General features: G+C 40.5%; 2 protein-coding genes across 4 annotated transcripts in view; one reads left to right on the forward strand and one right to left on the reverse strand.

Moving 5' to 3' along the window:
* On the reverse strand, positions 1–8,141 carry LOC144048406 (lysophosphatidylserine lipase ABHD12-like). 2 transcript variants are annotated; one of them, XM_077560330.1, is made up of 13 exons: positions 8,008–8,141; positions 4,814–4,960; positions 4,270–4,372; positions 4,062–4,181; positions 3,915–3,945; positions 3,801–3,846; positions 2,321–2,450; positions 2,208–2,245; positions 1,618–1,697; positions 1,447–1,529; positions 661–739; positions 442–575; positions 1–353 (listed from the first exon to the last, which is right to left on the reverse strand). In XM_077560330.1, exons 2-13 carry the CDS (start codon positions 4,911–4,913, stop codon positions 320–322), a joined length of 978 nt encoding a protein of 325 aa, XP_077416456.1. In that variant the 5' UTR covers positions 4,914–4,960; positions 8,008–8,141; the 3' UTR covers positions 1–319. The 2 variants fall into 2 exon arrangements, with proteins under 2 accessions (XP_077416456.1, XP_077416445.1); XM_077560319.1 differs by lacking the exon at positions 8,008–8,141 and adding an exon at positions 5,186–5,273.
* nin (ninein (GSK3B interacting protein)) overlaps positions 7,872–16,345 on the forward strand; it is a 25,775-nt gene continuing 17,301 nt past the window's right edge. For both annotated transcript variants that reach the window (XM_077560285.1, XM_077560293.1), the window contains exons 1-8: positions 7,872–7,937; positions 8,068–8,280; positions 10,677–10,773; positions 11,117–11,298; positions 15,365–15,410; positions 15,485–15,651; positions 15,738–15,884; positions 16,118–16,285. In XM_077560285.1, coding sequence (XP_077416411.1) covers positions 7,920–7,937; positions 8,068–8,280; positions 10,677–10,773; positions 11,117–11,298; positions 15,365–15,410; positions 15,485–15,651; positions 15,738–15,884; positions 16,118–16,285 — 1,038 coding nt within the window. In that variant the 5' untranslated portion in view covers positions 7,872–7,919. The remainder of the gene's footprint in view (positions 7,938–8,067; positions 8,281–10,676; positions 10,774–11,116; positions 11,299–15,364; positions 15,411–15,484; positions 15,652–15,737; positions 15,885–16,117; positions 16,286–16,345) is intronic.

Consider the following 16,345-nt stretch of genomic DNA (forward strand, 5'->3'; position numbering starts at 1 on the left):
TTTACCTGGGCCAGGGAAAAAAACTTTATTTTCTTATGTCTGTTACAGCTGATTGCACTGGGCATTTGCAAAATGTATTCACACACACGGGGGGGGGGGGAGTGCTAGGAAAACAGAATAATCAACGTAAACATTCTATCTTAACTGCTAGAAGAGAGTAAAGACAAAAAAAGCAAAAAACAACTTCCTTCTTTTTCTTCAGTGTTTTCCTACCAGTGTTCACATGAAAATCTCAGGTGTATGAAAAATGATGCTACAGTTACACACTGTACAGCAGTGCCTTCAAAATGGCCATTTCCATGTTCTGATCTGTAAACAGTTACGCTTTCCCTCGCAGCTTCTGCAGAAAATCACTGTGACGACAAGAAGCAGATGAAAGAAATATGAATAATATTCATCGCGTTCAACGCAGGGACACCGCATCAAAAGGCTCATCCTCACCCCACGGACTTGGACAGGCCGGGATCCAAGTAGATGTCATTGTGTGAGAATCCGCGACTCGCCGGGTAGGAAATCATTTCCAACGGAATTTCTCTGCGCCGCTCATTGTGCGTGCGCAACGATATCTGGTACAGCTGGAGGGGAAGTGCAAAGGATTAGAGTTAAGGAGGCTGTTCATTTCCGCTTTAATAAAATGGTCAGAGTGGTTGCATGTTCTACCTTCTGACCCATGTGATACGGAACCATGTCGTCGTCCTCCGCATGCAGTATGAGTAACGGACAGGTCAGCACCTTTAAACTGAACAGATGGACGTCTCTATCTGGCAGTTTTCTAAAATTGTACTTTATTCTCACAATTTTGTATATAACGGACACTTTCTCCCCCTCTTTTTTTTTATAGCATAAATAATAGTTTGAACCCTAAATTAGGGCTGGGCATTTTGTAAAGAATAATAATCATTATTTTGACTGATATTGGAATCACGATAAGAAAACATGATTATTCATTGATTAAAAAAAAAAAAAAGGAGCATTTATTTACCTACCAAAACGCAACTTAAATAACTATTTTTAAAAATAGCACTGAAAACAATATACTGTATAAAAAAATGTGCAGGTAAGTTTGTGGAAGGCAAATCGCCAAGGTTCACTGTACGTATCATCGCCACTTCTTGAAGCTGGACAAAATAAAAAGGTGAAAGAAAAAGCAAAAAGCTCAAATCTGTCGCAGATCATATGACGATCAAAATCTACAGTAGCGTCGAAATCCCCCATTGAAATGAATGGCGGGTGCTAAATATATATGTGTAAAGAAGAAAAGATTATTGAGAAATATTTCGAAAATTGGTTGACTTAGAAAATATTTGAGGCGGAAAGGTGAAACGGGAAAGCGCCCGGTATCGAACGGCTCTGCGCGGCGGCCCATTGAAATGAATGGCGGGAAGCACACTGGTGCAAATATAATCTCCTTTGCTTGGATTAAGTCAATTAATTTAGTCAACTCACTTGTCTTCGTTAGCAAACAGCAGCTTGTTCTTCTCCAAAGTGTTCCACAGGAAGAGTTCAAAGCCCGGAAGGAACGTGTAGAGCTGCGGGAGATATTTTGATACGTTGTTTACATGTTTGATGTTAACGCGCGAGCAAACATACCACAAGCTGTAAACAAATTGGTCTCACTTTCGACAGAGGAAAGATGACGACAACATCTCCGATACTTGTGAAAGGCGCCTCTAGAATGACGGCGTCCACCGTGGACCCTGATTGGAAAAAAATATATTGAACTCATTCACACACACACACACACCTGTCAGCCATTTTAGAGCAAGACCCGCAGGATATTGCGTTAAATCACACCGAATCTACTGAATGAAAGAATTGACTCCCTCCTCTCATCGAGAAAATACATGTCAGACCACCTGCGATTGACAAAATCTGTGAAGATTAAATCTAATAAAATGCACATTATATTATTTATATATATGTTTTTAAAGCTTCATGCATATACTGCAATACCAAAATTGTGAGGAGCAGGTATTATTTTTGTCCACTTGGGGTTGCCATCCTCATTTTCTATAGCGCTGTAGTATCTGTGTCCAGCTGTGACTGAATGTGTGACTTTAAAAAGGTAGGCCATGGTATGTTGAGGGAAGTCGGAGTCAGCAAATGAGAGTGTAAACTTTGCTGGCTGTAAACTGGCTAAACCATTAGCCACTGCGTTCCTGCATTTTGCCAACGTCTGATAGACGGATGATCACACGCAACCCCACCTTGCTCTTGAACCTTTACAGCAGTATTGCTCGCAACCCTTCAAGAAAAAAAAAAACAAACAAGCCTCATCGAGAGCCACTGACTCTATGACATCATGCGAGAAGAAACTTACCCGGAACCGAGTGAGTGCCCCCACAGACACACCAGAGACCCCCCGCTGTGCTGCTTCACCCATGTGTACAGGTGGAGAGCGTCTGTGGTCACGCCACGTTCGCTGGGGTGCCCCGTCGAGTCGCCGAAGCCTACATCGCAAAAAAAAAAAATCAGTTTCCCATAGGAAGTCATGGAAATGAATCACTAATTAAGATGTCATTCTGTTATTGATCTGCTTTGGGTCTTTGTTACTCACTTTGCTATCTTGCTAAATGCTAGCATAGCAACTCTCAGCATCTTCGCGTTTTAGCAGTTCCCATTAGAAACAGTACCTGAGACCCGGCAAGATGTCAAATCCTTATTGATCTTCTCTAGGTGCGTTCGTTAGCAACCTGGATAGACCTATCTTGATATATGGTTAGCATAGCAATGGTTAGGATGCCAGCAGTTTAGCAATACTCATGTTAGCGTTCTAACAGTTCTCATTGGCCGAAGCCTACATCGCAAAAAAAATCAGTTTCCCACAGGAAGTCATGGAAATGAATCACTAATTAAGATGTCATTCTGTTATTGATCTGTTTTGGGTCTTTGTTACCCACTTTGCTATCTTGCTAAATGCTAGCATAGCAACTCTCAGCATCTTCGCGTTTTAGCAGTTCCCATTAGAAACAGTACCTGAGACCCGGCAAGATGTCAAATCCTTATTGATCTTCTCTAGGTGCGTTCGTTAGCAACCTGGATAGACCTATCTTGATATATGGTTAGCATAGCAATGGTTAGGATGCCAGCAGTTTAGCAATACTCATGTTAGCGTTCTAACAGTTCTCATTGGCCGAAGCCTACATCGCAAAAAAAATCAGTTTCCCACAGGAAGTCATGGAAATGAATCACTAATTAAGATGTCATTCTGTTATTGATCTGTTTTGGGTCTTTGTTACTCACTTTGCTATCTTGCTAAATGCTAGCATAGCAACTCTCAGCATCTTCGCGTTTTAGCAGTTCCCATTAGAAACAGTACCTGAGACCCGGCAAGATGTCAAATCCTTATTGATCTTCTCTAGGTGCGTTCGTTAGCAACCTGGATAGACCTATCTTGCTATATGGTTAGCATAGCAATGGTTAGGATGCTAGCAGTTTAGCAATACTCATGTTAGCGTTCTAACAGTTCTCATTGGATACAGAACCTGAATACCAGGCAAGATGTAAAATTCTTATTTATTTTTCTAGGTGCTTTCATTACTCAGAATGCTACTATGCTATATGTTAGCATAGCAACTGTTAGCATTTTGGCAATTATTTTGCAGCAGAGGGTGATTTTGCCCAACACAGCGCTCCCACTGAGATTAAAGAATAACTGTATTCTATTTAATTCTTATTCCACAATCACAAAATTAATCAGCGTACCCTTTTTTGACTAGTGTTAGCACATACAACACATTCTTGCCACCCCACAAATGTTGGATTTAGTTCCCATTTAATAAAACTAAAGCTGAGCATACCTCTGTAGTCCAGAGACAGCACGTGGAACCCTGCGGTACTTAAAATCTGCAAAATGTCATGCAAAAATGAGCAGAAATCGTACAAAAATGTGAACCATCATTTTCTAAACAAACCTTCACCAGTTGCACCCTGTGATGTTTGGCCCTGGAAACAATCAAAAACAAAAAGATTTTAGGGCTGACCCTCCTTTGACTGTGGAGAAACCCGGTGTAATTCCCTCCGGGTTCCATTAAGCTGGCCCCAAGTGTCTCTACCATCACCTGGTGCCCACGTTGCCATGGAGATAGATGATAACAGGACTTCCATCTCCCAGAGCCTTGCGGTACCACTCGGGGCCCCTCCCTGCTCCCTCGTCCCATTGGCTGGCAGGGAGCGTGTGCCTCGGGGAGAGCAAACAAAGACTTTCATAAAACACTGTGCAATTTTTTAAATATTTTTTTTTAAGTATTGACCAAGACTGGTAGCTACCATACACCCACGCGAACGCCCTCCTCCGGCTCCAGGTAGAAGTTGCACGTGTGGTTCAGCACGTATTCGGGATGCTTGAGATCCACCAAATATGGGAGCCTCACTGAAGATGACAGTGCACAAAGTTAGCATTTTAGTTTTAGCAATGGACTAACAGCTAACTTTAACTAATGGCTAATAATTACATGTAGCTAGTGGCTAAAAGATTGTTTGCTTCGGGAGATTGTCTGGCAACCATTCCAGGGTGAATCCCGCCTTCGGCCCAAAGTCATCTTCAACAAATGACTAATAGCTAACTTTAAAAAAATAATTAAAAAAAAAGGCGTATCGCTAGCTTCAACAAATGACATGAGAAACTTTAGTGACTAATGTGTAACTATTACTTATGGCTAATATATTCCTCTTTTGGCTGAAAGCTAACTTCTGTTAATAGGAATAAAAGCTTCATCTAACGGCAAATGACTAACTTTAACTAGTGGCTATCTAGTGGTTGTTCAAACTTCGGAAAACAGGCAGGAAGCTGTCACAGTATCATTGTACTTACGCAGGTGAGCAAAGATGGCATAGGCCAGAGTCCAAGGGCACAGGTAGATGATGAGCGGCACTGACACATAGACAGCTACCAGGAAGGACACCACCTTCATCGCTCCCACCGACCTGATTGATCAATTTCCTTCGGGATTTTTTTAGTCTAGAAAAAAATGGGGATGTATAGAAAGGGAGGGATAATAGAAGTGCTAAGTAAGCTATTTCAAGGCTGATTTGGTGAACCCAAGCGGCAATTTTGCAGGAACACGAAAGAGAGCACAAAACAATTTTAAAACTCTTAGAAACTTTGACATGAAAGGCATTCGATAATTCAAGCGCTCTACAACATTAGTAATATTAAAAAGACAGGCTAAGATATATAAAGTACCTCAAACTGTCCTTGATAACTGCGGGAGGTAGGGCGATTAGTTTGGAAAGCACTAAAGCATTTCGTGTCAAGAAAGAAAGCACGGAGGAGATTGGACGAAATACTTTTGATTGAAGTTCGCAATAGCCAATGGTGAGAAAGAATGACGCAGAGGAGGTGGGTTTGGCAACTCAACCCAGACTTTCAACCAAGAGCATTTCAAACCAGCCTAATATTTAGTTTATTATTATTATTATTATTATTATTTCTCAAGTGGAGCACTTGAGGTGATAAGATATTTTTCCACGAAAGAGGGCAAAGACGTTGTTTATGTTTATATTATACATCGGTTCCACATTATTTCGACCAATGAGAGCCGGCTTGTTCTCACAAGTGCCCTCCCCTTCCTCCATCAACTGCTTTTCAAAATCGGCTAGCAGCCGCCACTGAAGGAGAATGCATTGCACTCGCTCAGCCCAACCCTGCCGACGCACACATCCTGCCTCGTTGTTGAAACCGCTTTTACATCTCGAACGCTACTACTACTGAGTACTTCCAAGCTTTTAATATCGAGGAAACCGCTGACGCCCCCTGTGTGGAGGACATGTGTAAAAAAAAAGTTCGTTCGTGTTAGTGTTTGAGTGTTTTTTTTTTTTTTTAACTCCTTGCTTGGACACGCAAGGGCGTTTTTTTTTCTTTCAAATTTGGAAAATTAGGTGAGTGTCTTTGCGTCTTATTGTACTTCAAGAAGTTGTTAATATTTGATCAAGAACAGCAACAAAAGTCAGCAGGTGAGGAGTTCGGCGTTCTTAACGAACTCGGATGGTCGATAAGTGTGTTGCAATGTTATTTTCTGGCCTTACTTCCCTATCATGTGTCTCTCCAACAGCCTTCAAAATTCCTTAAAGGCCACCATACTTTTGGTTAAAGCACATATGGACCACAGGGCCTGAGCTACTTGTTGCCTAAAAAATTGTGTCGACGTTTAGCCCCACTCTTCACACCAATTTCTTCTTGTGGGAAGGCACTCAATAACAGGCCATTTTGAAGTTGGCAAGGTATATTGACAGAATCAGCAACATAATTGGAATAATTTCAATGGCTGAAACTACAGTAATGTTTTTTTTATTTATTTTTTTATAATCATTTGCTTATTTTCATTTAATACAATCAGTCTGCTTTCATGGAGGACTACTAAATCATTGACTATTTACTGTTGAGAGACTGAAATTCTGAGGATTTAGACAATTTTAGTCACTAAATGATTAATCGATAATCAAAATAGTTGTTGGTTAGTTTGATAATTGATTGTTGTCGATTAATCGATTAATTGTTGCAGCTCTAATCATTTCAGCGCTTGTCTTCCACATCAACACATAAGTTTGATTAAAAAGTGATAGTCCAGATTTCAATATTTGGTTCTTTTTTGTTATTTGTTTAAACAAGCTCTGTCTGATATATGTGAAGACAATTCTAACTGCTTGTGCGTCAAGGACATGTTATTTTGACTGTGCGTATGTCAGCTGAGTGAGAGAATAAAAAACCTTGCACTATACAAAGTTCATTATGTAAAATTTAGAGTAATAATTACTGATAAAAGTTGCTTATATGAATAATGCAATGTTCAAACAAAGGCAAAAAAATAATAATATTCTGTATGTTTCTCAACCATGAATTATGGTAGCGTTTAAGTGACTACATTTGAAATACAAAAAGTTAGCTTGGTAAATATTATCTTAGCTCCTCAGGCCAGGACATTGTGCACACCAACCAGAAAGTACAGTGGCTTAAAAGGGACAACGTTTCACACACACAAAAAAGGTGAAAGGCAAAAACTTAACAAGTACAATAGTTCAGTCTAACAGTGTTTGTTGACATTATTTCCCCATTTTAAGTGCATTATGAACATAATTTTCATGCTGTTTTGGGCTTGTAAATTGTCATCAGTTTGGTGGCTTTACTTTGCTTTACTTTTGACCTGCACCAGCTGTCAGCCTAACAAGGTCTCTTCTCGCATCCAATTGGCCATCATCTGTGATTATCTAGCATCTTGAGAGCTACTCAATAATGGCGCACATGGAGAATACTGATGTGGGCTTTGTGGACGACCTCCATTGTGCAATGAATGCATACCCCCTCCGTGTGTGTTCCGGGGGCACCTGGTTGAGAGTGCTCGATGGTGAGCAGCTGGAAAAATGGACCGGCAGGAATTGTCTTGATCCTATGTCATCATTTTTAAAAAAGTTTTTGTTGTTGTTTTTCATGGAGGTCTACAGGCTAGAATAATTACTGTTGAGCTTGAGAGGCTGAAATCAGAGTATTTATATACAACAAATATGGTGTAAACAAGTCATAGTAGTATTTAAAAAAAATAAAAAATTAATAGTTGCTTGACTGGTCAGAAATGTCATTAAAATAGCAACAAAGGTGCTAGATTTTCACCACTGACTCTGCCTTTATAAACTAGCTCCTGTCTGTACGCAACCCTGTTGTTAGTGTAAACAGAGCATATCAGAAGGAACGTGCTTTGACCCATGAAAGCCACAAAACAATCGTCCTGACAAATTAACATAAATTGTTTGATACAATTACTTAATCGGCCAGCCCTACTAGTTCTGAGTCATTGTTGCTGTCAGTTTTTGGCCACATCTCTCAATTAGCCAGAGTGGCTAATCAGTTTTAATTGGATTAGCCAAAGCCTGCACAACGAGGCTGAATCAGTGTGTGTGTGTGCAGCACTCTGGAGCAAAGATCGATGTTTCCACCCTGTTTAGTGAGTATTTTCCCAACATAATTGCCTAGTGATAGTGACTACAATTGAGATATTTACACTTGCCACTTACCCCCAGCTACACCACAAAATGAGCATTTAGCATTTATCTTTCTCGATCCTCTGTTGGCAGGGCAGGCTGCTGTCCTGTGGGATGGATGACGTCCTGGAGCAGGACCAGTACGAGGAGCGCCTGAAGGAAGTTTTCGATGGCTTCGACGCCAGCGGTTGCGGCTCGCTGTGCCCGGAGGAGCTGGCTGACCTGTGCCTGTCGCTGCACTTGGAGGACGTCGCCCCGGCCCTCCTGGACGCGCTGCTGCAGGGTCGGGACCTTGTCACTGATAGGGTACGTGGCGGAATTACTTGTCTCCCAAGTGGGTTAAGAGCTGTGCGATATAGCTTTTAAATAAATTCTCAGCCTTTAAAAAAAAATATATATATATATATATATATTTTATATTATATATATATTTTATATTATATTATATATATATATTTTTAAATATATATATACAGTGTATATATATATACAGTATATATATATATATATATATATATATATATATATATATTTTTTTTTTACAATTTATTGTAATGTAGTTATTTTTTGGGGTCATTTTTATTTTCTCCCTTTCCATTTTAGAGAGGAAAAAAATGACTTTTGGATTTTGCTGCATTCTGCCTGACAGCAAATAAGCTTTGACATTTTTTTCCCCACATCACTAAAGCTGCTATTCATTTGGAAAAAATCAAACCTCTGTTTCATTTCAGTAGGCTTTATTTTGTTTTATAGATGTATATTTTATTTATTTATAAAGTATCTACTAGATGAGAACATGAGAAGCTGAAATGATGAGCCCAAGATTTGTTTACATTATTGTCATTGCATTTAGGATTTACTGCATTATGTTTACACGACACTTGTTTGGTAGAATTTTGTGAAGTTATCTTTGCAACTCAAAAGTGTTTAGTAAGTTCACAACTTTGAGGCGCTGTAGATACATTTTTCGTATTAATACAGGGTTCATTTGCCTTTTATTTTAGCATCAGCCTCCTATAAGATCCAAATGTTTATGTATAATACATCTAAATTCTTATTGCAATACAGCTTAATGAATTAATTTATTTGTATATTAAATTGTTTCTGTTAAAAAAATACATAGGAAGAGGTCCTTGAAAAAAAAAAAAGGGTAGGGGAAGGAGTGCACATCTGCGGACACACTTTGAACTACTGTATAGAAGCCGCTAAAGATGATATAGGTGGGGGAAAAAAAGTCACTATGACAAATAAACTCCAAGTACTGAGTAGTCTATAAAATCGATTAATTGCCCAGCCCCACAGTTGGTGTATTACACGTCAGATCATTTGGACAGAAGGGCTTGATTGTCCTTGCTCTTTTTTTTTTTTTTTTTTTTTGAATACATCAAATAGCTGTGTTAAACCTCTTCAGATAAAATGGGCCCCCATCAGCTTTCCTTACGGTGTCTGTTGTCACGACAACGGAACAATATCACCAACACACGCGGATACTTTGAGGGTGAAATTGGGGCAAATGAATGCAAACATCCAAAGGTTCAGTGAAGACTCTACTGTTGTTTCTTCAGTTTTCTTTATTTTAAATGTCTGGTCAAACTAAAGGTACATTTGTTTGGAAAAATACTGTATAGTGGCAAGAAAAATGGTTCATAAGGGCTGATGTCTAGCCATTTTGCATGGTTTTCTTGAGGATATCACAAATCACTTAAGTTCTTACATCGATAGCTATGGCATTATACTACCAGAAACTTTACATTCAGGCATTCCATCCATGTTGTCTTTACTGTCTGTTAGTCACATGATACACTTTGTGCTACAACAAGAAATTGAAGAAAAAAAGGTGGTCTAATATTTTTTTTGTGACTGTATGCATTTTCCTGTGTGTAAAATGTGAATGGAAGTATGAATTCTTATTTTTTTGCCCCCCCCCTCCAAATATACACAAAACTAAAATCTTTACAGCGAAAATGCAAATCGATCGAGTCTTTACGTTCCCCCTTTTTTTTGCATGAAATACAAATAATTAAAAGTTGATCAATGAATGCAGAATGGCGCTGTCCAATGAAAAGCATGCAATGTCATGCATGCCCACATTTTGTGTTTACAGTATATAGTAAAAAAACAAAACAAATGGAAATTGGGGAAAATCTCACTAGAATGTCAATTGGTGGTGCAAGCAACCCCAATAAATGGTTGAATAAATCCCTATTAATCTTTAAGAAGTATATGGAGTAGTAATCTACCGGCATACATGGCAAGCCGGTTGCTAAGTAAGCAGTCTGAACCGGTTACTGTTTAAACAAAGCGCACCAACGGGGAAGTCCGAAAGGTGGTAGGAGCAAAAAGCGCCCTGAAATTTAGTTTACATGTAAACGTGCACTCAGACCTCTTGGCTATTGTCAAGCAGCGTGTGCAGGCTGAATAACCGGGATGGGTGGGGGGGGGGGGGGTAGTGGTCTTGGTGACGTGGTGGGGTAAGGGGTGAGTGACCCGATTGCCCACTCATGACATCCAACAATGAAGCCAAAAGCGGCAGACGCCAGGCGGGACCGCACAAAGAAAATCACCATATTCACATTTGGCAGCTGTCGATTGTTGAAGTGTGGCCTCGCTCCCCCACCACAGACAGCCACCCTTCCGAGGAATTTACTGAATGTTGAGTTATTTAAATAGATCTGCTTCTTATCGCTGACATCTCATCGCAGGTCGACTTTAACCAGTTCAGGGATGCACTGATTTTGGTGTTGTCATCCAACATCGAGGCTCCCCAAACGCAAGAAGAGGAAGTCCCGTCCAGACCAGGTAAAATACATTCTTCGGCTGTTTCCACTTGAGTTCTTGGCACTTGTTGATCCTGGAACTACAAGAGCCCTGCTGTGAAATACACTGTAGTCCTCCAAATATTTATTGACAGACCCCAAACGTCCTAATCTGAAAGAAAAGTCTTTTGTTTTTTCAGGTTTTTCTGGCAGTCGAAATGGAATTAAACCAAACTAGAATAAAAAAAATAAAGCCAAATAAAAGTGCACTATAGCAGACGCCAAATTAAATTGGTTCTAAATTTAGACAATAATTCCAGCAGACTATCCTCCAAATCTCCCTGGTTGTGTAAAAGTATTCATCAGTTCTTATTCTTTGTCATCAGAGTCTCCCGACATCCAACCAAAGTTGGTGAAGGGCAGCAAACGTTACGGCCGCCGCTCCAAACCGGAATCGGTCAGCACCATATCGGATTTTGGCGAAGACGCGCACAACCAAGACGAACACACGGCGGGCGGCGAGGACACCAAGGACAACTATGACTCGTCTATTCCAAGGAAGCGTGAGGTGAGAAGCAACACACTCGCACCACGGATGCCATTCTTATCGCCCGCCGTCCTCATATGGACCATATCTCTGTGGCGAGCTGATATTCTGGGCTAATCAGCTTGGCTTAAAATGCAGTAGGAAGGTTTCACACAGCCTTGTCATGACATCAACTGTCTGTAAATAAACCAGCAAGTGTGTGGTTAGCCTGTAAGTAAAGTAGCAAGTGTAATTGCTTGTGTGTGGTTAGCCACAAACAATCGGTACAAAGCCACAATGTTTGCCTAGCGTCGCAGCAGGTGTTCCATTCATCTTTCATGCCGCGGTTACAATGAGTGTTGTTAGACATTATTAACATTTTTAATTCTTTATTTCATATATTAACCATGTTGAAATGTTTTATAGATGTGAAGTAGGTAAAATAGTGTTGAACTCAGTATAATTTCCCCTTAACCTAAGCTGGTACACATTGTTTGGTCTAGAAGTTCCTTCTCAGTGTTCTGTGCGAAAACACATTCTGTTCGAGAGAGAGAGCGCGCACTCCTACAACTATACTACATTAGGAGCTGTCGAGTTCAACTTGTTTGTGAGATTTTGTTATGGGAAGAAGTACGAGAGGTGCCCTGAAAGTATATTTTGTCTAGAAATGAATACAGCTGCAGTCTGTGTACGAAAATAATATTATGTAACATATTGAGTGAGCACCAATCTGTTCTACTCATTCTTAGTAGGAGGAGAAGGGGCGTTTTACTTCCAAAACTCGATACTATAAGAAGCCCTCTTCCCCAAGGGAGGGGGCACATGGGCACTCTGAAATTCCACCTCATACGTGATGTTCAGTATTGCTGTGACCGGAGAATTCTCTGTTTAATAAATCATCCTTGCAAGGTGTTTTTTCTTACAAGAAATCTTTCTTCAAGTTTTTGGAACACGCAAAAGAGGACAAATAATTAGCCTCTTTCAGTGTTTACACCCTTAAGCGAATCTTATCTATTATTATTTTAATACCAATTTTAGAAAGTCCACATTTTAACAAATGCCCGTCCGTCCGTCTTCAATTCCGCTTATCCGGGGTCGGGTCGCGGGGGCAGCAGCTTTAGCAGGGAAGCCCAGACTTCCCTCTCCCCAGCCACTTCACCCAGCTCCTCCGACGGGATCCCAAGGCGTTCCCAGGCCAGCCGAGAGACGTAGTCTCTCCAGCGTGTCCTGGGTCGTCCCCGGGGCCTCCCGCCGGTAGGACATGCCCGGAACACCTCCCCAGGGAGGCGTCCAGGAGGCATCCGAACCAGATGCCCGAGCCACCTCAACTGGTTCCTCTCAACGTTTAACAAATGTGTAATGGTTAAAAACTGCCTTGAATCTGGATCTGATCCAGATTTTCGGCCTTTTCAAATCTTATCACATCAAGCTGTATTTTTGTTTTGGATCCAGAAGAAGGTTAGTCGATGTAGTGTCCAACCAAATTCAATTGGGATTTGATTCAAAATGTACATTTGAATTTCAAATGTCTTCTGATCAGGTTGTACTTTTGTTGCGTGTATTTAGGAGCCTATTGCAATTTCTTTGCTTGGATCCAGATTAAATTTTGGAGCCAATATGCCAAAGCAAAATTATTGTTCCAGATTTATTGGTTTAGCAGTAAATTATGTTAAACAAATAATACACTTGAACGAAAAAAAAAAAAAAAAGTAACAAGGGTCTAAAGCCAAAAATGTCAAACCAATTTAAATCTGTCTGTTTTCATTTGGCAGCCACTTGTAACTTTATTCTGTTTACATAGAATTGCATTTAAATTGAAATGAATGTTCAGGTGGCTCCCAAAGAAATTAAGGAACTGTCATGTCAAACTAATTTTTATCTGGATCTTGGCCAGATTTTACATTTGACATCGTTTACCGCGACATGTTTTATCCAGTACACTACATCTTTGTCAAATGTAATCAGTTTAGGTTGTAACTTTTCTGCGTGTTGTGGGATCTTATTATAATTTCTCCTTAGATCCAGAATAGATTTTGGAGTTGTATCCATAATATAACTTGGAGCTGTAATATCAAACACAATTTTATCCAGATTTGTAGATTCTGATTTACCGTATTCATTCAAAAATCTCATTAACATTGTGCTCATGCAGGATGCTTGTTATTAGATGTTCTTCTGTGACGGGCCTCTTTGAAATTTTCTGTAAGTAGTCTAAGACTTGACGGCAAGTGATTCCGCTGGCTTTATGGGTTCCTGGATGTTCTGTGTGTCTGTCCCATAATGCTGATCTTGTTGGATAATCCTGCTCTCATTGCTGGCATCCAAGTCTCTTGACAGATGCTTAGGCAGGCCTAAGCTCTTTAATGTTTTGAGACCTTGTCGTCACATTTTCCCATGGAGAAAATCAAGGCATCATTTTGGTGTTGATGAAGGGAAGAGTTTGACTTCAATTGAAGTACTTGGTAGACTCTGGTAGATTTGATTGATTTGGTTGGTTTCTATCGTTTTGGTTCTTTGGCGCCATTTTAGTTTTTTTTGGGGTGGGGGGGGGTCATTTAAAGACTTACTCGAGATTTTGTCTGATTGATACCAAATTGGAATCATGTGTACGAGATAGATTAGCTAAATTAATGTGAAGGTTGAAATTTTTTGGCATTATGTGTACTTTTCAGGCGTTTCAGGGAGCCTGGCATTTTTGATGCAAAGAGACCACTTAATGGTTTTTGAATTTTATTCTAGCTAGATGGAAGTCACTGTGTTTCTGAGAAACTCAAATGTTGACAAAGAAGTGTCAGCTGGTCATCCTGCATTGCGTGTGTGGCTATTCTGTGTATTGTCCATGCAGCCTGCACTCCAGATGCCTGAAGATGAGCGTCAGTGTAGTGACAATGAATAGAAGTGTGTCCTTTTTTCTTTTTCTTTTTTTTTTTTTTTAAAAAGTTTTGACAAATTCAGGTGACGAGTCACTGACGACAATGCTGCAGTGACCAGCGATGTGCGGGTCAGGCTCGGACATTCAACTGGTCTGGATGGAGGAGGGTACCTGGAAACAAAGACTCATCCCACCCCTCCTCCTCCTTCTGGATTTCTCCACACCATGTATCAAAAGGCCACTTGCAGATTCCCCATCTGTTCTTCATTCCCTCACTCTTTGCTTCCCAAACAATAGGGTTGCCCCCCCCCCCCCCCCCCCCCCCCTGGCCAAAGCAACCAAATCAAAGCCTCCGCCTCCAGCTGCCATTCAACCTTAAACTCATTTAAAACTCACACTTGAAGCGAAAGAAGCAGCTGCTGCACAGACAGATTAGCCGGCAGCTTTATTTATTGCTCTATGTAATCAGTTTCTCAGCTGGATCCTTTTCTCACTCATGAGAAACTTTTTAAATGGTCTTCCAGTTGGATTTTTAATTTTTTTTTTTTAACCATATTGCATGACGCGCTCGCACAGAAATCTAGGTTGGAAAAAATGCCAGCTTTTATAGGCAATGTGACTTTTAAATGCAGTTGAAATTCTTGCTTGAATGGCCACGACATCGCTAGTATTTTATAATAATTGGGTACTTTATTTGAGTATTTTAGAGATTTTTTTTAAATATTGTTTTTTAATAGGGCTGGGCGATTATGGAAAAAAATAATAATCGTCATTATTTTGATTGAGATTGAAATCCCGATGAATAAACACGATTACTAATTTCATTATTTACTAAAACTCAACTTTAAATCTAACTTAAAAGAACAACCAGAAAAATTAATTAGGAGCAAGTAGAACTAAAGCTGCGAGCAGCTATAAATGTGAGAATTCAAAATTGAAATCATGATTGGTTAATTGTCCGGCGTTGGTTTCTGAGAGTAAAATATTAGAAACCATTGACATTATGAAAATGTTAAACTTTTATTGTACCGTCAAGGCATGTTACTATCAAATGCAGGCACAGGATCACAATGGCGGAACCCTTGCCTGTCGGATTCTGTCATGCGATTATTTATTTAATTTTTTATAATAATAAAACAGACTTTGTTACCTGGAAAAGTCTATACAGTAGTAGCTTGTTAAATGGTGGTCACGTTTGTTTCATATGCGTTGTTGTTTTGCGTTTCTCCCCACCAGCGATGGAATGCAGATGAAACGAGCACAGAAGAGTATGAAGCAGAAGGTTTGTTCTGGTTTCCCGCCAGATTTTTCCCTTATTTCGATTTTTGGTCACAAACTCATCCTTGTCCCTCTTAGGCCAGATGCATCTGTGGAACCCAGACGAGCCGAGTACACCTCGGGGATGTGCCGCTGCTCCCCTGAAGGAGAGGCTGCAGGAAGCCTGCGAAGAGTTGGCCATATCATGGCACGGATGTGCCGGACACACGGAACTGCTCGCCCTGTGCGATTATTTAGGCTTGGAGGTGAGCAAGGAAAAGCGCTCAAGCGAAGCCAGCTGGTTTAGGGCTAGGTGATATAGCCTTAAAAATCAATGTGTTTCCTGTGTCAGATAAGCACCGATGCACTCCATGGCTTAAATGGGGACGGATGGATCAACGTTCAAGAGTTTGTTTCCATGGTTTTAAAGTACAACAAGCCTGCCACCCCGTCGGCCTCCACTCCTTACAGGCAGCTGAAAAGACAACACTCGACTCAGGTAGGCTGACCTTTTCTCAGAACCTCTGGGACAGGATTTGCAGCATCCTACTAAATGACCGTGAATTCAAAATGTTTTAACTTTTAGCTCTTGTTTCGGTAATGATTTTTGTCAATGTCAACCTCCCAGGAACTTCACATTGTGTTTGTTTCGAGCATAGTTCCTGCAGACTAGATATATGAAGGTACTGTATAGTCTTTCACAACTATTGACGTCATCCTTTATTCTGTCAGCCTTTTGATGAGGTGGGCCGTCGGATTGCCAACCCCTCCGCCCTGATGAGCACCATCGGCATGCGTCTGTTCTCTACCCTGGACGACGGCACAGGCTTCACTGCAGTCGAGTCCATCATTGATGCTTGGATGGAGGAAGGCATAGACAATAGCATTGAGATCCTGCAGGTGATGCATACTCATGAGACTTCTCCTGAGTTGTTCTTATTACTATGGCCTGACCGATAT

The sequence above is a fragment of the Vanacampus margaritifer genome, chromosome 1 (genome assembly GCF_051991255.1).
Source record: "Vanacampus margaritifer isolate UIUO_Vmar chromosome 1, RoL_Vmar_1.0, whole genome shotgun sequence".
In the NCBI taxonomy this organism is placed as follows: domain Eukaryota; kingdom Metazoa; phylum Chordata; class Actinopteri; order Syngnathiformes; family Syngnathidae; genus Vanacampus; species Vanacampus margaritifer.

What these genes read in the sequence shown, in the direction of transcription:
- LOC144048406 (XM_077560330.1), bottom strand. Translation starts at nt 4,913, where the DNA reads ATGAAGGTGGTGTCCTTCCTGGTAGCTGTCTATGTGTCAGTGCCGCTC. An exon ending in ACAGGGTGCAACTGGTGAAG is followed by an intron (nt 3,847 to 3,914) that starts GTTTGTTTAGAA and finishes GACATTTTGCAG; the next exon opens with ATTTTAAGTACCGCAGGGTT. An exon ending in GGCCTGTCCAAGTCCGTGGG is followed by an intron (nt 354 to 441) that starts GTGAGGATGAGC and finishes TTGTCGTCACAG; the next exon opens with TGATTTTCTGCAGAAGCTGC.